Source organism: Tiliqua scincoides, chromosome 1, assembly GCF_035046505.1.
Source record: "Tiliqua scincoides isolate rTilSci1 chromosome 1, rTilSci1.hap2, whole genome shotgun sequence".
Classification (NCBI taxonomy): Eukaryota; Metazoa; Chordata; class Lepidosauria; order Squamata; family Scincidae; genus Tiliqua; species Tiliqua scincoides.
Window position 1 is genome coordinate 87,368,331 of NC_089821.1, and position 24,454 is coordinate 87,392,784.

The following is a 24,454-nucleotide window of genomic DNA, read 5'->3' on the forward strand; positions in this document are numbered from 1 at the left end:
TGGAGGTTGTCCATGACTTTGTGTATCTTGGCTCAGCGATCTCCGACACTCTTTCTCTCGATACCGAGCTAAACAAACGCGTCGGTAAAGCAGCTACCACGTTTTCCAGACTCACAAAGAGAGTCTGGTCCAACAAGAAGCTGACAGAACATACCAAGATCCAGGTCTACAGAGCTTGCGTCCTGAGTACACTTCTGTACTGCAGCGAGTCATGGACTCTCTGCTCACAACAGGAGAGGAAACTGAACGCTTTCCACATGCACTGCCTCCGACGCATTCTCGGCATCACCTGGCAGGACAAAGATCCTAACAACACAGTCCTGGAACGTGCTGGAATCCCTAGCATGTATGCACTGCTGAAACAGAGACGCCTGCGTTGGCTCGGTCATGTCGTGAGAATGGATGATGGGCGAATCCCAAAGGATCTCCTCTATGGAGAACTCGTGCAAGGAAAGTGCCCTACAGGTAGACCACAGCTGCGATACAAGGACATCTGCAAGAGGGATCTGAAGGCCTTAGGAATGGACCTCAACAAGTGGGAAACCCTGGCCTCTGAGTGGCCTACTTGGAGGCAGGCTGTGCAGCATGGCCTTTCCCAATTTGAAGAGACACTTGGCCAACAGTCTGAGGCAAAGAGGCAAAGAAGGAAAGCCCATAGCCAGGGAGACAGACCAGGGACAGACTGCACTTGCTCCTGGTGTGGACGGGATTGTCACTCCCGGATTGGCCTTTTCAGCCACACTAGATGCTGTGCAGAACCACCTTTCAGAGCGCGATACCATAGTCTTTCGAGACTGAAGGTTGCTAATATCAATAATAATAATAATAATAATAATAATAATAATAATAATTAGAAAGCAATTTTAAAAACTTTCATTTGTTTTGAATTAAATTGGAGTAATCACCATTTGATTATGGAGTCACACCAACAAGTACCTGAGGATCAAGATATTTGTGAGTTTGGTGTGCAAGCTAAAAATAAAAAACCAAAATAAAAAACTTTTGTTTTTTATATAAATTAGTTTTTGTTATTATAATTCCTGTTGTTCCTACATTTCATCTTAAACCATATGAATGAGAAAACCGTACCCATGGAGGTATGTGCATGTTGGTTTGGAGTTCTGACCTTAACGCTTCAGAGCATTACAAAACTCACCTGCTTTAACATACTAAAAAAATGTGAGTGTAGCAATGCATACAATTAATTTTGATGGTGCTCATAATATTTTTTTAAAACTTAAGTTATGTTATGAATATAAATTGCATCATATCTATTAAGACAAAAATTGTTGACCATAAGGCAGCTCCTAGCCAGTTATAAAACTTTGTTTGCCATGCACATTTAAATTGGCTTTTAATTTTCCGAAGAGTGTTTTGTTATGCAACTATGATAGAAAAAATTATTCAGCCCTTCATATAGGACATGAAGATGTAGAAATACAGAATTTTCTGTTTTCCTGTTGTGTTTTTTCTATCTCATTGTTCTAGGGAAGGTATTTTGAGTAATCAGAGTGTTTTAGGACCCCGCACTGACACGGGAAAATTGCTAAGACGAAGAAGACGAAGACAAGGAAAAGTGTTTTAGGACTACATAGTTTCCTTTTCCACTTTCTATGTGTTTGGTACCCCAATCAGTCAATGAGGCTCCTTTTTGTCATTCTCACTCTCATATCAAGCTCTTGGCCTGTCTCTTATTCTTCATTTTAAAAGTTCTAATTACTTGTGTACCAAAATTTTAAAATAATGCCCTGACTCCCTTGCCTCCCAAAGACTATAATAAGCCATTGAATTTAATTGTTCTGCAGATGTGGGTGTAGAGGGAAGGGTTTATAAAATTATCATACCCTAAGTATAGCAGTAGGTTGTGGTGGTGACACTTGTCTATAATGACTTTGTTGGGATGGATAAGATTCATAAAAGGATCGTGGAAAACAGCCATTGTAAATATAATGGAATTAGAGGACAGGTCCTCTCGTGGATTGAGAACTGGTTGGAGGCCAGGAAGCAGAGAGTGGGTGTCAATGGGCAATTTTCACAATGGAGAGAGGTGAAAAGCGGTGTGCCCCAAGGATCTGTCCTGGGACCGGTGCTTTTCAACCTCTTCATAAATGACCTGGAGACAGGGTTGAGCAGTGAAGTGGCTAAGTTTGCAGACGACACCAAACTTTTCCGAGTGGTAAAGACCAGAAGTGATTGTGAGGAGCTCCAGAAGGATCTCTCCAGACTGGCAGAATGGGCAGCAAAATGGCAGATGCGCTTCAATGTCAGTAAGTGTAAAGTCATGCACATTGGGGCACATTGGGGCAAAAAATCAAAACTTTAGATATAGGCTGATGGGTTCTGAGCTGTCTGTGACAGATCAGGAGAGAGATCTTGGGGTGGTGGTGGACAGGTCGATGAAAGTGTCGACCCAATGTGCGGCGGCAGTGAAGAAGGCCAATTCTATGCTTGGGATCATTAGGAAGGGTATTGAGAACAAAACGGCTAGTATTATAATGCCGTTGTACAAATCGATGGTAAGGCCACACCTGGAGTATTGTGTCCAGTTCTGGTCGCCGCATCTCAAAAAAGACATAGTGGAAATGGAAAAGGTGCAAAAGAGAGCGACTAAGATGATTACGGGGCTGGGGCACCTTCCTTATGAGGAAAGGCTATGGCGTTTGGGCCTCTTCAGCCTAGAAAAGAGACGCCTGAGGGGGGACATGATTGAGACATACAAAATTATGCAGGGGATGGACAGAGTGGACAGGGAGATGCTCTTTACACTCTCACATAATACCAGAACCAGGGGACATCCACTAAAATTGAGTGTTGGGCGGGTTAGGACAGACAAAAGAAAATATTTCTTTACTCAGTGTGTGGTCGGTCTGTGGAACTCCTTGCCACAGGATGTGGTGCTGGCGTCTAGCCTAGACGCCTTTAAAAGGGGATTGGACGAGTTTCTGGAGGAAAAATCCATTATGGGGTACAAGCCATGATGTGTATGCGCAACCTCCTGATTTTAGGAATGGGTTAAGTCAGAATGCCAGATGTAGGGGAGAGCACCAGGATGAGGTCTCTTGTTATCTGGTGTGCTCCCTGGGGCATTTGGTGGGCCGCTGTGAGATACAGGAAGCTGGACTAGATGGGCCTATGGCCTGATCCAGTGGGGCTGTTCTTATGTTCTTGTGTTCTTATGTAAGGGTCTAACAGCTGGTTTTCTTCCTATCCTGCTCATAAAGCAGGTGCTTATAAAATAGGATTAGTTGTAATAATAATCCTACTTAACATTTATGTGATGCATTCTGAGTGTATAAAGTGCTTCTCATGTATTATCTTGATATTGTTCTTATGATGATTCTATAAGGTGTGTAGTTGTTATTGTCCCTCATTATCAAACATGTTCTTAGAAGAATTCTCTATGCCAGGGCCAGAGGCTTTCTCTTCTGAGACCTATGGTAAATGTTTATCTTGAGATGAGGAATCTCCTAGGACTGTGATATTGTTTTGCAAGTCTGATTGGATGGCAGGGCAAGGTTTGGCTGCTTGAGGTGACTTGTTTAAGGCTACATAGTAAGATTGCATGGCAGAGGTGAGATCTGAACTGGGGAAGTCCTCATTCACAGCTCAGTCATTAATCCACTTCACAAGTTATTTTAACCTTTTTCATCTCAGGGCACACTGATAAGGTGCTAAAATTGTCGAGGCACATCATCAGTTTTTTGATAATTGACAAGGCACATCATTCTGCTGGAGGGGGGCTAATATCCCCCAATGGCCGTAATAATCAATGACCTTCCCCCGAATTTCCGCAGCACACCTGTAGACCTTTTGCGGCACACCAGTGTTGCACAGCCCAGTGGTTGAAAATCGCTGCATTACACCAACACTCTTATGGAACAAATTGCAATGTAATGGGAATCTTTTATTTACTGTAAAAGCATACATATGGTTACAGATGTGGTAAGAATGTCTTATTCTTAAATAGTTGGTTTTCATATCATAGTCTCGTATGATCCTTTATAAAATCATGAAATCCCAATAATTTAAATCATTTTTAAATGTAATTCTCAGTTGCAGCTGGGGCTCTAATTTTAGTGGTTTATCATTCCATTATTAGTTTTGGTTCTAACAGTTTTGATTGCTGCTGGGAAACTAGTTTACTACTGCACTCTAAAACTCTGTCCTATTTGAAGGTATAATTTGAATGTGTTTTTTCCCCCCTTTTCTTAAGTGTCTAGACCTGTGGAACAAAAGCTATGCCTTGGGCCTGCTCCCCCAGCTCCTCAACTGTGCAGTGTTCCGTGCCCTCCTGAGTGTCTGGTTTCTTCTTGGTTGGCATGGGGCCCCTGTATCCATGAAAACTGCCAAGATAATCAAGGGAGGAAAGGTGCATTTCAAATTATTTTTCAATAGTTCATTGTTTTGCTTGTGGCAGGAATGAGAGTGATGTATCCTTTTGGCAACATATCACAGGAGCTCAAAATCTAATGAGTCAAATCAATAAAAACCTGCAGTTCCTTGTTGTTTATATATTTTTTAATTTATTGTTTATTCATTTATAAAAAAACAAAGGGTTGGATCATAAGAATGACTTAGGTGTGTTGAGGAAGTCTTGCTTTTTCACAATACTTGATCTGCTGGTTTCTGCTTATCAGTTACCAATGCTTAACAGTTCAGACAAAAGCAAGACTAAAAATATGTAAATCTGTGTTCAGAAATACACTAATCTTTTCATTATATAAAATATGTCTTTATAGCTCAGGATTATCTGCCTGTTTACATAAAAACATGTAAATTGTAACAGGTATAATGTATATTCACTGCTCTAATGACTTTATAATCTTTTATTGTTGAATTTTAAGCATGAATCTGTGGGTTTAATCAGCTATAATTTGTAGGAAGTCCAAATCTGAATAAAACAGAGTGGCAGATCCTCATGCCTTCATACTGCCAAATAATTATTTCCTTTCCAGTAGTCTGCTGTGTAAGTATTTTAATTCTTCAGCTTCTGGAAAGAGATTGGGCTGCAAGTCATTGAACTGATTGGATCCATTCAGCTTGTCTACAGGCCCTGCTGACCCTAGTCTTACTTGCTTTCCTGGTTTATTCAAGCTTGAAGAGTTTACAGATGAACATCTATGATGCAGAGATTTGTATTCACTAATCTGAGTTGACTGAAACAGTTTGAGACTCAACCACAAATGTGAATGAATCCTGCAGGCTCCCATATCCTTGCTCATCTGTTCAGATGAAATGACGAGCCATAGTTTGGTGCTGTGTGAACTGGGGTTTAATTGTACACTTTGATTTCCTCTTGCACTCCTGGTTCTTTCCAAACTATAGGCTGCCTCCCAACCAAAATTGGGCATTGTGATCAAAATGTTATTTATAAAACCGATTTGCAGGCCAGTTAGTTTCTACAGATCGTATTTTGTCCAGTGTGGACAAACAGCAGGCTCTTTTCTGTTGAGAACTAGGACATTCAAGAGGGAATTGATGTAAGGGAGCAGAAGGAGGGGCAGGGAATTTGTGACCCTAATGTTTCTTCTTGAAATTCAAAAATATGACTTTTATGTGACGTGCAGCGCAATCCTATCTTGCACTGGAACAGGCAGGCCAGGAGGCCTGCACTGTATCCAGCACAAGATAGGGGCCCAAAGTGGCTCAGCCGGAGGCAAGGGGAAACTCTTCCCCTTATCCTCAGGTAAGCCACCACAGCCCCAATGGGTTTCCTCGAACTTGCGTCACCTCAGGAGATGGCATAAGTCCGAGGAGACTGCTCGGGAACGGGGGTCCAGGATCCAGCATATCTGCTGGGTCCTAGCCCCACCTCCCGCTTCCCGTCAGCCCCTGGGACTGCCCTCCACCCACCCTGGAATGCCTCCCTCCTACCTCCTCCTCACCTACTCTGCACCCACTCCAGACCCTTGCATTGACTTAGCTCGGACAACACAACCAACCTAGAGCAAGCTGCCACGGAGGCTGTATACAGGCTCCATGCCCCAGTGCATGTCTGTGGCTTACGCGGCTTGCTCCCAAGGAGGCACAGACATGCTTTACGGCACATTTGCAACCCTCTTGCACCAGCACAAGGGACTTGTGCTGACCCAAGGGTGTGTTAGGATTGCGCCCATAGTATACTCGAGGTGCAATCCTATGCAGAATTCCATTATTCTGCAATAATGGGAGAAGTCCATTATTTCTGAGTAGATGTACGTTGTGCTGTTAATGTTCCACTAGCTCAATCCTGGGCATGGAGTGTAGATCCACTATATTCATGGGGCTTACTCCTAGAAAAGTGCACATAGCATTGCTGCCAAGTCAGTGACTTTGCAAGACTTGAATAAAAATTCTTGGTTTTTTTGGTAAAAAATTAAAGGCAACATAAACTAGTGGAACTACCAAGTCAAAGACGAATGCATTGCAAGGCACAGAGTTTGTTCCTTAGCACTAAGTTCTCTTAAAATAGTATTTGTTCGTTCTTAAGGCAAATTGTCATTTGAAAGTTATCCAATAATCTCTGTATCTATTGTTTTCTTTGGTAATATTGAGTCTCTTAATTTTGTCCATAGGTTTCAAAATGAGGCAAAGACATATTATTGTGGAACCCATGGGTACTTCAGATGCTTGTCCTCACTTGATAGAATCAATTCCTTGTGAAAATCCAGTGTGTTACCAGTGGATTATTTCAGAAGGGGTCTGTTTACCTTTTAATGGAAGATGCGGGCAAGGAAATTGTGTGCTGCACGCTGTATGCAAGAACTTCAAGGGTATGTGGTATAAATTGCATGTATTCATTTGATCCTACAAACCATGGCAGATTACAGAGTGACAAGTTCAGTGTGTTCCCTCCTCCCACTCCCCTCTGTCTATTTCACTTGCACCTTAATATAAAATGTCCTGATTGGCAATCTGTGGTTTGCAATCCTGGCTAGTAGAGGTCACTTTAAACCACAATTTGTTTGGATGTCATGGCAAGTTACGAATTGATTAGACCAGGAAATTATTCATACAATAAAGCAGTTTGAACTGTATCCAGTGTGTGTGCAAGGTGATGGGGAGTAAAGAAAGAGTGTGCGCTTTCTTTGGTAATAGTGATTTTATTAATAATTTATATTTTATTTTATAATATTTATTTTTTATTTATAATATTAATATTAATATTAATTTTGTCCATAGGTTTCAAAATGAGGCACTTGAGTTATTACTGATTCCAGTTCTTCCAAACCATGTTCTAGTATTTTGGAGAGTGATGTCTGCATGCAGCTAAATAAATATGTTAACTTCATATTGTACAGATGTAATGATGCTTAACAACTAACATAGGAATGACCTAAGAATTGTTCCAAAGATTTTGGCTTTATTATACTCCAAATTTTGATCTATTAAGAGTACATATTGATATAAATAAAATTGCAGGTAGCTGTGTTTTGTGAGGTTTCATTCCTCCCTATTTGTAAATTCCCCCGAACCCTTAACTACATAGGTGTAAAACAGAGACCCTAGAGTGACATATGGTCTATTTTCCTTGTCAGTGTTAAAGTCACAGGTTAAAGGTTAGCAGAGTTAAAGTCTAGGGAATGCACAGGGTGGTTTTTATGTCAGTTAAATTTGTGCTAAAGTATCTGACCAAAGGGATTCTCTTAATCACAGGAAAGTTGTACAAAATGGAGTGTTTTTTTTAAATAAGAGTTCTTATGCAAAAATCATCTTGTATCCATTAGTCAACGTTTGCATAATGCTGCGTTGGAGACTAATTGGTGGAAGACGGAACAGAAATTTTTCACATACATAATAGTGGTATCTAATAGATTAATTACAGCATTTGTCTTTCACACTAGAATAGCTTTGCTTCCCACCCCACACTTTTGTTTCATTGCAGCAGCTTTTAAAAAGGTGTACTTAGGGATCTGCTACTGCCTTGTCATGTCTGATTTAGGTTACAATATTCTGATGAAATGCAAATGAAAATGCGCTATGTATTTGTTTGCAGCAGTTCAGACCTTGAATGTGCTCTGTTGACAACTTGATTAATAAAGAATAAGCATGCAAGTTTACAGACAAGCAGTGGGTGCTTCTGCCTCGCCCACATTTTGAAATGCACCCGAAAAACTTCATTGTTCTAGATGAGGTTGGTGGTGTCGGATCACCAGGATGTATTGCGGAAGGACACGATTCTCCAGCCTTTAGTCATATTGAATGGTGCAATCATTTTAGGATATGTAAATTTAATATCTTGTCTGAACTTTTTTTCATTTCAGTGAAATGTTTTTAGGAATGTTTTCAGTGACAAGAGCAGAGAGCCGCTTGGAATCCCAATACCCACAGTTCCTTTAGGCCACTCGCATAAGTATGCATGTCCAAGAAATGCCATGTACTGCAGTAGACCAAGGGATGGGAGATAGCTCCTTTGGGAGAGGGAAGCCATTGGAAATAAATACATGAGTCTCTCTTTGGCAATGTAATCGTCCCTGGGGAAGAATTGCAAGCTTTTGCCAGGTGAGGGACTGGGTGAGTCACAAAGGCGGCATCAACAGCACTTAGGAAAGCCAGGCTGCTTCTTTTAGCCTACAGTATGAAAATACCTCCTGGGATCAAGGAAAAACAGATTTGACCCCAGCCAAGGGGCTTGCCACAACCAACCATACAGTTACCTTTTGCATGCATGGCAGCAGCTCAAGAGGAGGTGGAGGAAGGTCTAGAACCCACACTGGCCAGTTCACAAAGCTGCTACCTATCCACTCAGCCACAGCAGGAAATAGGCAAAGAGCATGTAAGGTCATGAAACATGTAGCATCCTGTAGCACCACAAACAGGTACACTTGGATTGGAGACTATAGCACATGGACCAATCAGGGGAAGCTCTGCTTGGGCCAGTCATGGGGTTTGCATGTGACACAGATTTGCATGTGACATTTTGGGTTTGCATGTGACACAATGACTACATGGGCCAGTCATTGGGTTTGCAGCAGTCTGCCCATTTAGACACACTCAACACCCAAGTGCATCCCGTACTCTGCAAATTGTTGACACCTGCCAGATCTGGCTCTGATATCATTGTAGTGTTTTGCTGTGTTGGGAGGAGTGTCTGTCATCTGGAAATGGATTATAATATTGCATATGTCAATTCCTCCTTGTCCTGCCTATGTGACTCCTAAGTCTCCACCAGGATTGGGTGGCGGGAGGTTGCATTGGCAGGTAGGTGCATCAGTATCAGAGGTATATTGGAACTGGGCCTACGACTGGCTGTCAGAAATGTGTATAGGATTACACCGCAAGTCAAGAGCAGTGTTGGGAAAACCCAGTGAGGCTTGATTTGAGTTGGGTCGCAGAGTAACTGCCCCCCACAACTCGACTTGAAAAAGTCATGAGGGCACTTTCCAAGTCTTCATGTTACCCATTAGTGACTCTAAAGAACTCCAGTCGAGTCATCCCCCCCTTAAAAAGTCTGCCATGGAAAAAACGTGGTTGCTGCCAGGGTGTGAGAGTTCTCTTTACTCACGCCCCTGCTGTCCCCACCCATCTGTAAAGAGGGCAGGAGGGAGTGGGAGGGACAGTGAGAGACCTGGGACAGAAGCGGCAAGAGGGAGGATGACGAGCTGCAGCTAGGAGGCTTACCAGGATGACCCGATCCTTGCAGCTCTACACAGAAGTAGTCCAATTACAGTCTGTCATTCAGTGGGGCTTGCTCTCCCAAGTAACAATGGAGGCAAGAAGCCATGAGGTTGGAAAGCAGAATGGGCAAAAGACTTCTCTCTCTCCTCCCTGGGCTTTTGCAGCCAATTGTAAGGCAAGAACCCCCTTGGGCTCTGCCTCCTGCTCTCCCTCAGCCAATGCAAATGTGCAAATACCCATAATTTGTCCAATGATCATTGGTTCCTTCCTTCCTATCAGAGATGGAAAAAGAGCTCACTCCCGCTTCCCCCCCTCCTGCCTGATTCATTAACCCTTTCCTACCTCCTGGCTGGAACTCCCTGCTACTCACTGTCAGAATGCTTGCCCCACAAGGTTTTCCGCATGGCAGAAACAGTAAGCAAGCACCCCAGACACAGGCAGACTCGAGTCAGTATGTGTGGGGATGAGTGCCGAGTCTTGGGGACCCTAAGTCTTTTTCAAAGTCTTCCATGCGCATGACTCATTAGTCACCCAAAATCACACATTTTTGTGACTAAGTCACTGTCTCGAGTTCCCAACACTGGTCAAGAGTATGTGGATTTAAGTTTGATTTATGAGAATTGATTTGTTTCTTGGTTGCTGTAATCACTTTTGTTATTGGGAACCTTGATAGCTAATACAGGGTTTGTTTCTTATTCAGTGGAAGACTATGTTTTTGTAGTTTGTATATGAAAAGTATCATTTTTTGAATATTTTTAGACCAAACTTTTGCTTGTACAATTTGGAGGGGTTCTATTGGAATTGAAAGGTTTCTCCAAAAAGAGGAGATTCTCAAGTGCTGTGAGCTTGAAGCCATGTTCCAGCACTGGATATCCTCACTGTCAGCTTCTCTGCTATTCTTTATTGTGTCATTTTTTTTTCTTCCAGTAGCTTTTCTTGCTGAATTCAAAGCTGCTTTTTAATATGCCTTCAAAAGTAGCTTTCATATAAGTTAGAGATGCTCCTGGAGGAGATGACCTGAGGAATTTCAGTGTGTATGCCAACTGGTATTTGTCTATGCATGCCCTTTGAATTGTGGCCTGAGAGCCGCTTCTCATGAGTACAAAATACATTCATGGTTCACCTGTATGATGTGCACACACTCTTTTCAAACTACTGCGAAGTGTGATCTTCCTCATTTCCAACTTGCATAATGAAAAGCATTTTGATGGGGAAAGCCATACATGGAAAGCCATGCAGTACTCTTCATATCTCATGCAGTGTGCTTGTATTTTATACTTGTGTATCTGCTGGACATAATGAGAATTGACTCTTAGCCGTCACTGGATAAATAGGCATGCATTTTTGTTACAGTGTGCAATTTGCATGAGTGTTTATTTCTCTTTCAGGGCACACCTGTGAGAAATGTTGCTGTGGTCTTGAGCCTTGTGATAATTGGATTCTTTAGAGTCGTAATGTTCAGAAGGCCGAGTTGATTTCTCATCATCATATTCTTGTTGCAGAGCAGTCAAACGTTGCGGGGGCTGAGAGGCAGGCTAGTCAACGTTTCTCTGACATATATGTCCTCGCAGCAGTAACTTCTTTGGGAGCTGCTGAGTTTAGGTTCTAATTCACGTTCCAAATGCTGACTGATGTGGGCATTGTTTCCCCTTGGTTCTCTGTGCGCGTCTGTGTACGTGTGTTTCAACAAAACGTCTGGTAGATGTGAGATGACTGAAGCCATCCTTCAAATGTTCTGAATGTTACATGAAATACACAGCTGGGTGCATTAGATGTTTTCTCTACAGCTCTTGTGACTGAACATTTGTTGTTTCTCCTCTCAGAATTTTGAAAGATTTCACAACCATATTCAGTTACACTGATCCCAGGCCTCTCTTTGTTTTTCACATCTATTACATGTTCTGTTTTGATCCACTTAAAAACCTGTAAATATTACTGTAATAGATTACTGTCTCCAGTAATCCACCCATGGGTTTCCTCCAGCTGTTGTCTGTAGGGTGGCAGAAGGCTGTAAAACTGAGCATCGTAACTGTGCAACAGTAAGGTCAAGTCTACTAGTGCTTCAACTAATCTCCATATACAGTGACCAGTTAGTATAGTTTTAACAGAATAAGAACATAATTCTTTCTGATCTTTGAAAGCCGAGTAAAGGTAATTAACCTGGACAGCTATAAATCTTTCAGGTAGACACAAGACTTGCTGATACATTTACAGCTTCTGCAGAGCACACCTCAGTGTCCTGTAGTGAGTCCTTGTCTAGCATTGTAATGTCAAGTTTCCAATAATTTCCATCAAATGCCTGCAAGCACATACCTATTCAGCATTGCTAACTACAGTATGTCAAGATTTGCCAACAAATTAAAGAGACAATGCATACTGTAATTGGAATCTAGGGTGTTGGAGAATAGCTCCTTTATGCCTTAAGGGAAACATTTCATGAAACACTTCCAAGAAATTGCAGGTGTGGTTTCCCTGTTTACTGCTTTTATTCTCTTTACCTGCTTCTGCGTTTCATATCTGCCATGGGGAATTTACCTAAGAGCCTGTCTTTATCGCTGTAAAAATGAATCCATGTATTTGTTCTGCCTTGGGATACTAGAATCATCCCAAGGAGTATGGAACAAAAGAGGAGAGAATGTGTTAGGCCAGGGAATGGAGAAACAGACTAGGAATAAAAATAGGTAGGTTCATGGTGGTGATAAATCTGTGGTGGTTAATTCGTACACTGACATCAGCATTTGAGCGACAAACAATATTTGTGTGCACCAGCCTCCAGAATAAAATAAATCATGTACAGTACATGGTGGTAACTTCTTACACCCTTACCTGGTGGTAACTTCTGTTGAGCAGTCAGGCTTAATTCTGAGCAGGCACATATAGGATTGTGTGGATAACAGGGAGAAGGGTCTGCAGTAGGTGGTCTAACTTAGTAGGTGGTCTAACTTGGATGCTGTACATTAAACGAGTAATATAACAACCCCAGTGACATCTCACATCCTCGATATGATATGATTCTCTTCTAAGCCCATTGATGTTAATTGCTCAAAGGTGATAAAAGGCAGGGAAAGGTTGAAAACTTGAGGGTTATAGGTTTTTTCAGATTTCTTAAAGCTGGCCTTCAAGTTCTGTTCATTAGGTTGTTTATTTAGCATATATTTATCCCGCCTTTCCCCACAAAGGGTCCCCAAGGTAGTTTGCAAATTATCAGTAAATACCAACTGATGTTTGAGATATGAAGCCAATTGTCCTGTCATTAGACCAATGGCATCACAACAAGGGTGCAGCTGGGGAAGCTCAGGGGTGAACACACCGCCCGGTACTCCGGTCAGCAATCTTTGGCCCTCTCCAGGCCAGCCGCCTTGTGCTTTTTGCACAGATAGAGTTTTCTTGAAGTAATCTGTCCAAGGACCTTGGGCACACATAGAGCACACTGTTCTCTGCAAGCCCCATTGCGCTTAATTCCTGCCCATCAAAAAAGCAAAAGGAAGTAATATGCAGTATTGGTGTGTAGTGGTGTGCTTACCATAATAAGAACTCTCAAGGTGGATCAATAACACAAAATGACTCATTATAGATTGGGCTATAATGAAGGGTTATTTCAGGTATAGGAATTGAGAGTCTGACGTTGCTTTGAAGATGCATGTTTTCCTTTAAGGTTATACATGGTGGCGTGGTTTTATGTGGTCTTCTCATGCAGCAAGACTGGAGGTATTGATTTGAAAAAGGAAGAAGGATACACATCTGCCTGGAGATATCCAGTGAATTGGACCTGATTAACCTAATTTAGAAAATCACCCACCCGAGAAAAGAAATTTGCACATTAGCTAAATTATTTAAGTAAGATTGGTCTGATTGTATTGGGCCAGACAAACCTTAAGATGGAGGCTTTCAGTTTTTGCTTTCTATCCTTGAAACAATACATGCTGTCTTGGGGAGAAGATGGTCATGGAAAGCACCACAGTTGCAAAAGCTCAGCACATTTCTTTAGCTTAATAGCCAATTTTTGTCTCAAATGCTCACTGCTTGACTAGTAAGAGTTTCCCATGGAATGAATTCTTGCCACCAAATGGCTTAAAGTCTTAACGGGAGCAGACAAAAGGCACTTTTGCAACATGACACTAAACCCGCTTTTGAGCATTTCTGAGACTCTGAATGTGTCTCAGCTGGCATTCTGCAGGCAAGCTGGGAAGCAGTCAGGCAGTCTTGAAAGCCAAGTCTCTGCTTGACTAACAAGCAACTCAGGGGAGAGTCAGCTTTTATAGGATCAGATGGAACTACATGTACCACTTGCTGCCCAATCCTATCCCCTATCTGAGCAGCCAGAACCCACATTCCAGCAGGTCAGTGTGGTCTATGGTGCTGTAAAATGCATACTACTGGGCCGTTGCCACAAATGGCAAGCAATGTTGGCTATGTGGCCATGGCTCATCTGGTTCCCCAACATTGGTATGTTGGCACAGGGAGTTGGTGGGGAGGGGGAAGTATCAGGGCTGCCAGGTGTGACAGGGCAGGTGGGGGAGCTATTGGCAGCAAGGCACTGCTGATATCCTTTGCATTCACCTGGTTTTGCCACACCCTCTTGGGAATGTGCATCCTGGGGCATTCCGTGTATAAATGCTTTTATGCGAATGCCCGAAGTCTATGAGCAAAGGTGGGAGAACTGGAATGTCTGGTGACAAGGGAAAATATTGACATAGTGGGCATAACGGAAACCTGGTGGAATGCGGAGAATCAGTGGGATACCGCAATCCCGGGCTATAAACTCTACAGGAGGGACAGGCAGGGGCGTGTTGGAGGTGGGGTGGCCCTTTATGTTAAGGAAGGGATAGAATCCAGCAAAGTAGAGATTGAAGGTGGGTCCGACTCCACCGTAGAATCTCTGTGGGTTAAATTACCAGGCTTGTGCAGCAATGTAATACTGGGGGCGTGCTATCGTCCTCCAGACCAGAAATCGAATGGGGACCTTGAAATGAGGAAACAAATCAGGGAGGTGACAAGGAGGGACAGGGTTGTAATCATGGGGGACTTCAATTATCCTCATATTGACTGGGTCAATTTGTGTTCTGGTCACGATAAGGAAACCGGATTTCTTGACGTGCTTAATGACTGTGGCTTAGATCAGCTAGTCACGGAGCCCACCAGAGGACAGGTTACTCTGGTTTTAATATTGTGCGGTACGCAGGACCTGGTTAGAGATGAAAACGTTACTGAGCCATTGGGGAACAGTGATCATGCTGCGATCCGTTTTGACGTGCACGTTGGGGGAAGAATACCAGGCAAATCTCTAACAAAAACCCTTGACTTCCGACAGGCGGACTTCCCTCAAATGAGGAGGCTGGTTAGAAGGAGGTTGAAAGGGAGGGTAAAAAGAGTCCAATCTCTCCAGAGTGCATGGAGGCTGCTTAAAACAACAGTAATAGAGGCCCAGCAGAGGTGTATACCGCAAAGAAAGAAGGGTTCCACTAAATCCAGGAGGGTGCCCGCATGGCTAACCAGCCAAGTTAGAGAGGCTGTGAAGGGCAAGGAAGCTTCCTTCCGTAAATGGAAGTCTTGCCCTAATGAGGAGAATAAAAAGGAACATAAACTGTGGCAAAAGAAATGTAAGGTGATATGGGAGGCCAAGAGGGACTATGAGGAACGCATGGCCGGCAACATTAAGGGGAATAATAAAAGCTTCTTCAAATATGTTAGAAGCAGGAAACCCACCAGAGAAGCGGTTGGCCCTCTGGATGGTGAGGGAGGGAAAGGGGAGATAAAAGGAGACTTAGAGATGGCAGAGAAATTAAATGAGTTCTTTGCATCTGTCTTCACGGCAGAAGACTTCGGGCAGATACCGCTGCCCGAACGGCCCCTCCTAACCGAGGAGTTAAGTCAGATAGAGGTTAAAAGAGAAGATGTTTCAGACCTCATTGATAAATTAAAGATCAATAAGTCACCGGGCCCTGATGGCATCCACCCAAGAGTTATTAAGGAATTGAAGAATGAAGTTGCTGATCTCTTGACTAAGGTATACAACTTGTCCCTCAAAACGGCCACGGTGCCAGAAGATTGGAGGATAGCAAATGTCACGCCTATTTTTAAAAAGGGAAAGAGGGGGGACCCGGGAAACTATAGGCCGGTCAGCCTAACATCCATACCGGGTAAGATGGTGGAATGCCTCATCAAAGATAGGATCTCAAAACACATAGATGAACAGGCCTTGCTGAGGGAGAGTCAGCATGGCTTCTGTAAGGGTAAGTCTTGCCTCACGAACCTTATAGAATTCTTTGAAAAGGTCAACAGGCATGTGGATGCGGGAGAACCCGTGGACATTATATATCTGGACTTTCAGAAGGCGTTTGACACGGTCCCTCACCAAAGGCTACTGAAAAAACTCCACAATCAGGGAATTAGAGGACAGGTCCTCTCGTGGATTGAGAACTGGTTGGAGGCCAGGAAGCAGAGAGTGGGTGTCAATGGGCAATTTTCACAGTGGAGAGAGGTGAAAAGCGGTGTGCCCCAAGGATCTGTCCTGGGACCGGTGCTTTTCAACCTCTTCATAAATGACCTGGAGACAGGGTTGAGCAGTGAAGTGGCTAAGTTTGCAGACGACACCAAACTTTTCCGAGTGGTAAAGACCAGAAGTGATTGTGAGGAGCTCCAGAAGGATCTCTCCAGACTGGCAGAATGGGCAGCAAAATGGCAGATGCGCTTCAATGTCAGTAAGTGTAAAGTCATGCAGATTGGGGCAAAAAATCAAAACTTTAGATATAGGCTGATGGGTTCTGAGCTGTCTGTGACAGATCAGGAGAGAGATCTTGGGGTGGTGGTGGACAGGTCGATGAAAGTGTCGACCCAATGTGCGGCGGCAGTGAAGAAGGCCAATTCTATGCTTGGGATCATTAGGAAGGGTATTGAGAACAAAACGGCTAGTATTATAATGCCGTTGTACAAATCTATGGTAAGGCCACACCTGGAGTATTGTGTCCAGTTCTGGTCGCCGCATCTCAAAAAAGACATAGTGGAAATGGAAAAGGTGCAAAAGAGAGCGACTAAGATGATTACGGGGCTGGGGCACCTTCCTTATGAGGAAAGGCTACGGCGTTTGGGCCTCTTCAGCCTAGAAAAGAGACGCTTGAGGGGGGACATGATTGAGACATACAAAATTATGCAGGGGATGGACAAAGTGGATAGGGAGATGCTCTTTACACTCTCACATAATACCAGAACCAGGGGACATCCACTAAAATTGAGTGTTGGGCGGGTTAGGACAGACAAAAGAAAATATTTCTTTACTCAGCGTGTGGTCGGTCTGTGGAACTCCTTGCCACAGGATGTGGTGCTGGCGTCTAGCCTAGACGCCTTTAAAAGGGGATTGGACGAGTTTCTGGAGGAAAAATCCATTATGGGGTACAAGCCATGATGTGTATGCACAACCTCCTGATTTTAGAAATGGGTTATGTCAGAATGCCAGATGCAGGGGAGGGCACCAGGATGAGGTCTCTTGTTATCTGGTGTGCTCCCTGGGGCATTTGGTGGGCCGCTGTGAGATACAGGAAGCTGGACTAGATGGGCCTATGGCCTGATCCAGTGGGGCTGTTCTTATGTTCTTATGTCTACTCAGACTTGCACTAGCCAAAGAGGTGGTGCAGATCCAAGGGCAACATAGGGCTTACCTATTTTCTCTCCCTGCCCAGTTTTACCCCTGCCCCACCAGTGCCTTACCTTCTCCAGTGGCTGCGGCAGGGCCCGGTAACGGATGGGGAGCACTCGCATCTCTTACAGCAGCACTTCCAAAATGGCTGCTGACAGAGTGATCCACATGCTGTCGACTGCCATTGTGGGGCAGTGGCACTATGTTCCACTGTCGCAAACACTGCAGTTCAACAGCCCAATTCTGCATAGGCTTATAACATTGCATGGAGTGAAGAGAGATGCTTTTCTCCCTCTCTCACCACACTATAGAACCAGGGATTATCCAATGAAATCAATTGACAGGAGATTTAGGATGGACAAATGGAGGTACTTCTTCACACATCACATGATTTACCCTTGGAACTTCTTGCCACAAGATGTGGAAATGATTGCTAGCTTGGATGACTGTAAAAGGGGTTGGACAAATTCATTGCGGACAGGCTGCTAGTCATGATGGCTACGCTCAACATCCAGGTTCAGCATCCAGGTTCAGCAGATGGACCACTGTGGGAAACAAGAAGTTGGACTCGATGAGCCTTTGCCCTGATCTAGCAGGGCTTTTCTCATATTTTGTACTCATTTGTGAAAGCAGTTGTATATTGCCTTGACTTCTTCCACTTAAACGTGCTAGGTTGCAACGCGCTCCAGTCTTGTCTGGCAGAGTCTAAATTAACTGACAGCAGCTTCTCAGTGTCTCAAGCATAAGTCTTTAACTGCCAGTCTTTTAGAAGGATGTCAGGGGCTAGACCTGACGGATGTCAGGGGCTATGTGCAATCTAGAGTGAGTGTTCTGCTACCAAGCTTCCATTGCTCAGTCCTCTTATTATAGGTTACAGCTGTTCTCCCAGCCTTAGTGGCTACTTGGGGAGATAGGTACAGATGTGTTTGCCCTAGTACCAATCTCTGCTGCCGAAGCAGGAATTCCAGGAAGTGTTCATTTAATTGCTAATACCTATTGGTGATAAAAAGGGAACCCTGTGGCTGTCTTGCTTATCATGTATGCCTAGAATTGTCCCTCCTTGTTTCCCTTGATAGACTCTGCCTTTAAAAAGGAAAAAAAAAAAAAATACATAGTGCAGACAACAAGTGGAGCAACTGCATCAGTTTCATTTCTGCCTGCCAAATGACCATTAAACTGGCAGGTTCTGTGTCAAGAAAAAAGATGGCAGTGCTCCTCAGCAGAATGTTTGAAAAGTATCAAAGAACCTTGTTTCTTTCATTGCTGTTCCAGTGCTCATGTGGCATGTTGAAAGCCCAACAGATTAACAGCCCAATCCTAAACTGCCTGGTGCGCTGGGACTGCCGCAGTGCTGAAACAGCTGCTGCAGCATCCTGTCTGCAACAGGGCAACTGCTGGCAGCTCCTCGGTGGAATAGGACTTTTGTCCCCTTGCCCTGGGTAAGGGAAGTAGACTTGCAACGGGAATCGAGAGCCATAGAATCAATGCTGTAGAATCCACAACCTCCATGTTGGACCGCGCAGCCCAACATGGAGTTCAGGATCCAGTGGAGCTGAGCTCCACCAGTCCTGCTTCCCTCCCGCCCCACTCCCTCCCCCTGGCATGCCTCCTCCCCGCCCTCCCCCTGTCCCAGAATGCCTCCTCCCCGCCTCCCCCCACACCCGAACCACCTCTGCCACTGGGCAGTTCGGGTGACCAATGTTCCGCCAGCACTGGGACTCACAAACATGCTACACACAAATAATTTCACGCCGTTTTTGAACCGTCAGAGCTTGGACAGCAGGAAGTGTGGTAGGGGTTCTGGATCCAAACAGCCTTTTCTTCTTGCTTAAAGCTGCACTTTTCTTTCCCTCTGCCATTTTAGAAAGCATACATCCGAAAACCTTAAACAGTTGCTTACCAGCCAGTGAATTCATATGAAAATGTGAAAATATGAAAAAAATATTGGCCTGTTGTTTACTTAGATTTCTGTGTAGTTCTGCTCCATCCTGAATTATATTATGCAAAGTTCATGGCAACATTTAGTCTTCCTTTTGTATTGTTATCTGGTACTGTGTCAGGCCCATGGCTGCTCTGCTAAGAGAATGAATATCTTCCTTCCTGTACAATATTTGAAGAAAGCTTCACCCAAGCTATACAGCAGGCATTCAGACTGCAATTCAAGTTGCAGAAAGGTCATTCCAAATGGAAGATGAATTTGAATGTTTCTAGCAACAGCTTCTCTCTTGTTTGTTTAGGAGTCCTGGAATAAAATTAGGGTTGCAGCATTAATGTTTCTGTGAGTTCAGCAAGTCCAAGGTAAGGACAGATTAATTCTCCTAATATTTTTGTGTTTCCTCTCAATCACTGTTTGGCAGCACGCACTACGTACATGCACACAATACAAATTGTTATGCTATTTATTGGCAGTTAAATCTGTAATGTCATTTCTTTTAAAAAGCAAAAGAATATACTCGCTGTGTTTCTCCATTTGTCTTTACCAAATTTCTCAGATTATATAGAAAATTGTCACGTACAATAAGCGTGAAATGTACTAATCAAATTACAATTTTTCACATTGTTTTGAGGGTAAAAAAACCCCAAAATATACACATCTGTTTCCTTAGAGTGGATCAGATAACGGCAATGTCTATAAGCTGATTATATAAGATGATTTATTTTAATGTTTTTACAAAATTAACCTTATCTCTCAGGGTCCCTACTAGTCAGCATTCTGCTTTGTTGCAATTCCTTCACAATCCTTTCCTAATTTTTTTTTTTCTTTTATATTATGCTACCTAGCAAGAAATAAAATTAGGAAAAAAGATTACTTTGGGATAATAAACAGCTTCAATAAAAATCTAAATGACTAATCAGGCAGATGCAGTCTTGTGGCTTAAATTGGAAGAAGGCGGCAAGAGTGAGAGAAGTAGTTGAGAATACTAAAATAGTGTTCACAAGTATCAGTCTTAACTGAACCTTGACTATATGTAGAGGCCAAGTGTCCCCTTGTTTCATGTAATGGCCATTTCCGCAACTGTGAAAGTGACAACTTGGGAGCATTCCCTTAACCCACTGGTTCCCAAACTTACCTGAGTCATGACACCCCTGCAGCCTCGACGTAAGAACAGAAGAAGAACCCCGCTGGATCAGGCCATAGGCTCATCTAGTCCAGTTTCCTCTATCTTGCAGTGGCTCACCCTATGCCCCAGGGAGCAGACAAGACAACAAGAGACCTGCAACCTGGTGCCCTCCCTACCATCTGGCATTCTGAGGTAGTCTAAAACCAGGAGGTTACGTGTTCCCCTCACAACTTGTAACCAGTGATGGACTTTTTCTCCAGAAATTTGCCCATCCTCTTTTAAAGGCATCTGTGCCAGATGCCATCACCACATTCTGTGGTAAGAATTTCCACAGACTATCCACTGGGTAAAGAAATAGTTTCTTTTGTCTGTCCTAACTCTCCCAACACTCAATTTCAGTAGCTGTCCCCTGGTTATGGTGTTGTGTGAGAGGGAAAAGAGCATCTCTCTATCCACTCTATCCACCCCATGCATAATTTTGTATGTCTCAATAATGTCTCCCCTCAGCTGCTTTTCTTCTAGACCAGGGGTGCCCAAACCCCAGCCCGGGGGCCACTTGCACCCTCGGGGACTCCCAGTCTGGCTCGCAGGGAGCCCTCAGTTTCCAATGAGACTCTGGCCCTCCGGAGACTAGTTGGAGACCACACTGGCCTGATGCAACTCCTCTCAGCATGACGGCTAACCTCTCGTATGAGCTGTGGGATGAGGGCTCCCTCCACTGCTTGCTGTTTCACGTCTGTGATGCAGCAGCAGCAGCAAAGGAAAGGCTGACCTTGCTTTGTGCAAGGCCATTTATATTTATAGTAAGAGCTTCATTCATTCATACAAGTTCCATTTCTAATATATTCATTTATGTAAATTTATTCAAATCTGAAATGTAAATTAATTCTTTTTTCCCCAGCCACCGACACAGTGTCAGAGAGATGATGTGGCCCTCCTGCCAAAAGGTTTGGACACCCCGTTCTAGACTGAAGAGCTACAAACGCTGTAGTTTTTCTTTGTAAGGGAGGAGCCCCAGCCCTACCCAGTGGTGCCTTCATCCCTGTTCAATCTGGAGCCACCATTTTGGGTCTCACAAAATCTCAAAAGATTCAAGATAGCGGTGCCCAAATCATGTGAGATTTGGTGCCGCCATTTTGGATCTCATGAAATTTTGTAAGATCCAAGATTGCGGTGGAACACTGGGAGGGTCAACCAGGAATATTTCCTGCAGTGTCCCAGGTGAGTGTGCTGTGATACCCTAAGGCATAGTGACACATACTTTGGGAACCCCTGCCTCAACCTGTCACTCTCGACAGGACAGGGAGAGGATCCCTGGTAGCCTCCTTGCATGATAGCATTTGTGATTCATACAATCCATAGAAACAACTGTAAGTGAGCACAAGGTACAGTTCATAAGAATGGAAAATAGCTCTGCCCTTCTACTCAGGTATACTCTTGAACTTGTGAGTTTCTTGTCCTTGCAATGAAAGCTTAAGCAGGGAGGGCTATCCAGCAGCAGTGCTCTGCTCATCATGCTCACGATGTCTCGGTATGGAAGATTCCATGCCGGAGGTTCCAGATGTGGCTGTGGGTGCTCTGCCCCCGTGCATCCCCCCCCCTTGCATGGGGCCCAATTTGATCAAATTTGTCAAATTGCCCCATGGTCGGCCCTGCAACCAAGCACAGAGCCAGTAGTGGTGGTAGAGCAGACATATTCTTCCTGTACCCAATGTAACATGTGATACATGCACTCTGCATGGAGGGCTGGATGCACATAAGCACATGCATTTCTTCCCCCACTTCTGAAGACAAGCATTACATGAATTGGATTCCCCCCCCCCCCCCAATAAGGGCCTTCATGTGGACAACCCATATATAATGCATTACATTAACTGCATGGCAGAAGGACGAGATACATTGCCTACTTCCTTTGCTACTGGAATTGAATTCCTGCCTGGAGAATAACTGACTCAAGACCTGGAATAGGCTTAACTTTCCGGATAGACGGTCACTTGCATCACTCTCTTCTGATAGAGTTCACAGAAACATTTCTGCCTCCATGTAGACCTCAAAGGAAGCAATATGGGAACTGAGGCCCTTTTTGACTTTGTGATCCATTTCTTATCTCACAAAGTTAGGATTACCGGCTGTTAAACAGAGATTGCTGGTTGCCTTGAGTTTGTTTGTTTTTTGTTTACAATGTAACAGAATACTTTTTAAAAAAATGTCACATGAAATTTTAATGTCATGATTAGGCAGCAACAAGCACCTAAGCATACATTTAGAGCGCCTATACCTTAACTTGACCCTGAATTGTTTTTATTCTCTCGCTTTCTTTTATACTCAGTCATGCTGTGAGATGATTTTTGCAGCCAATACATCTCATAAACGAATTCAGTCAGAGGTTAAGGCTTTCTGCTGTCGGAAAGAAAGGGATTTCAGGATGCTGTTAGCCTTCTGTTCTGCAGAGAGCAGTCCCTCCTGTTGCAATTCTAGTGCAAAATGAAGGGAAGCTCTGTCAACAAGGTGATAGCCTGTTAAGGTCTGATGCTGTGATCTGCCAGCACTGGAAAGAAAGGTGTTATATCATTGGATGGCTGAGCTCCCTTAGCAGTCAGATACTAATTGTGATGTATTTAGCTATTTAACTATATGACTTTGTTTCCTTTGTTCTTGTACCTTTTATTCTTTGTGAAATTTGCATCTTTCATAGGCAGCTGTGTTTTTGTGTGCTACAAATTGTTGTTGATAGAAACTGGGCTTCTTTAGAGGTTTTGTGTTTATATTAATCAGATTGACGCTTACATGTCATGTATTTAGCCTTTGGAAGTAGAAAACTTGAAAATCTATACTTTGAAAACTATTTAAGCTATTACACTATTATTTATATAGACAATAATAGTTAACATATTCATTTTGGGCATGTAGTGTGGAAATTTATAATGATCTCGTAGGGTTTTTCTGTCCATTGTGGATTATTAATATAATATAAACTAGTGGTTCCCGGGACCCACCTTTTAGAATGAGAAACTCTCAGGTCCCACCAGAAGTGATGTCATGACCGGAAGTGACATCATCAAGCAGGAAGATTTTTAACAATCCTAAACTGCAATCCTCCCCACACTTTCCCAGGAGTAAGTTCCATTTGCTATCATTGTTAAAAGTATATACATCGTAGCTTGTTAAAAGTACAGATCCGTCACATTTCCCCGAATGCAGTCACATACCATGGTAGCATTAAGTCTAATATTTTAAAAATAAAATATTGAAATGAATGGGGAAATTGACTCGCGACCCACCTAGTCAGTCCCGACCCACATTTTGAAAAACACTAACTATAAACTGTAACCTTTCTTTAAGTTCTAGAGTGCACAAAAAGTCAATCTAGTTCATTCACTTTAGTGAGGCTAAACTAGCTTCCTAGTTTAGATGAAAATGAACTCATACATAAAAAATTTTTTTAAAGATTTTTAAATTTGATTTAAAGATTTTTAAATATTTACAATATTTCAATCTGCCTTAAAACTGAAATATGGTTTATAATTTGGGGATCCTTGATTAGTAATTGAATTATTAGTAAAATTCAACCCTCTTCATCGATCTATATCAGTGTTTCCTAACCAGTGGTACTGGTTCCACCAGTGGTACTTGAGCTGGTGTCTAGTGGTATTCACTGGACTCCAGGACCCCTGCTGCCCAGCAGCAAGACCAGGACACAACAAACAGCGGTAGGAAGCTTGGATCAGTGAGCAGAGCTCCAGAACATGCTTTTCCATTCTTGAAAAACTAGTGATTTGTTTCCCCTGGGCTCTCTATCAGTCTTGGAATCGTAGGCTGCCGTCCTGCACATCACTTCAGTGTTTGTTGTTGTTTCTATATAATGGTCATGCAGCTGTGTAGAATAAGAGCAGAATATCCATGGGGTATATTTTTAAAATAAATACATAATTTTAAAATCACGTTGTTCAGTTCCTCAGTGGATGTGGCAAACAAGTATTGAAAGGGGTGGCTTAATGTGTTGTTTGGTTTTCCCCTGCTTGAATTAAGGCATTCAGTTCTTCTTGCCTCCTTTCACATGATTTACCTTTGAGACCTTTTATCATCTTCACTGCTGTCATCAGAAAGCCCTTCCACTCTGTCAATATCCTTCTTGAAATATGGCACTCATAAGTGAACATAA

At 43.2% G+C, this 24,454-nt stretch overlaps 1 protein-coding gene across 1 annotated transcript in view; it reads left to right on the top strand.

Moving 5' to 3' along the window:
* The window catches only part of THSD7B (thrombospondin type 1 domain containing 7B), a 432,240-nt gene that overhangs the window by 150,862 nt on the left and 256,924 nt on the right, over window positions 1–24,454 (top strand). The window contains exons 5-6 of the mRNA XM_066635516.1: window positions 4,214–4,369; window positions 6,555–6,752. Of these exons, the coding sequence (XP_066491613.1) occupies window positions 4,214–4,369; window positions 6,555–6,752 (354 nt within the window). The remainder of the gene's footprint in view (window positions 1–4,213; window positions 4,370–6,554; window positions 6,753–24,454) is intronic.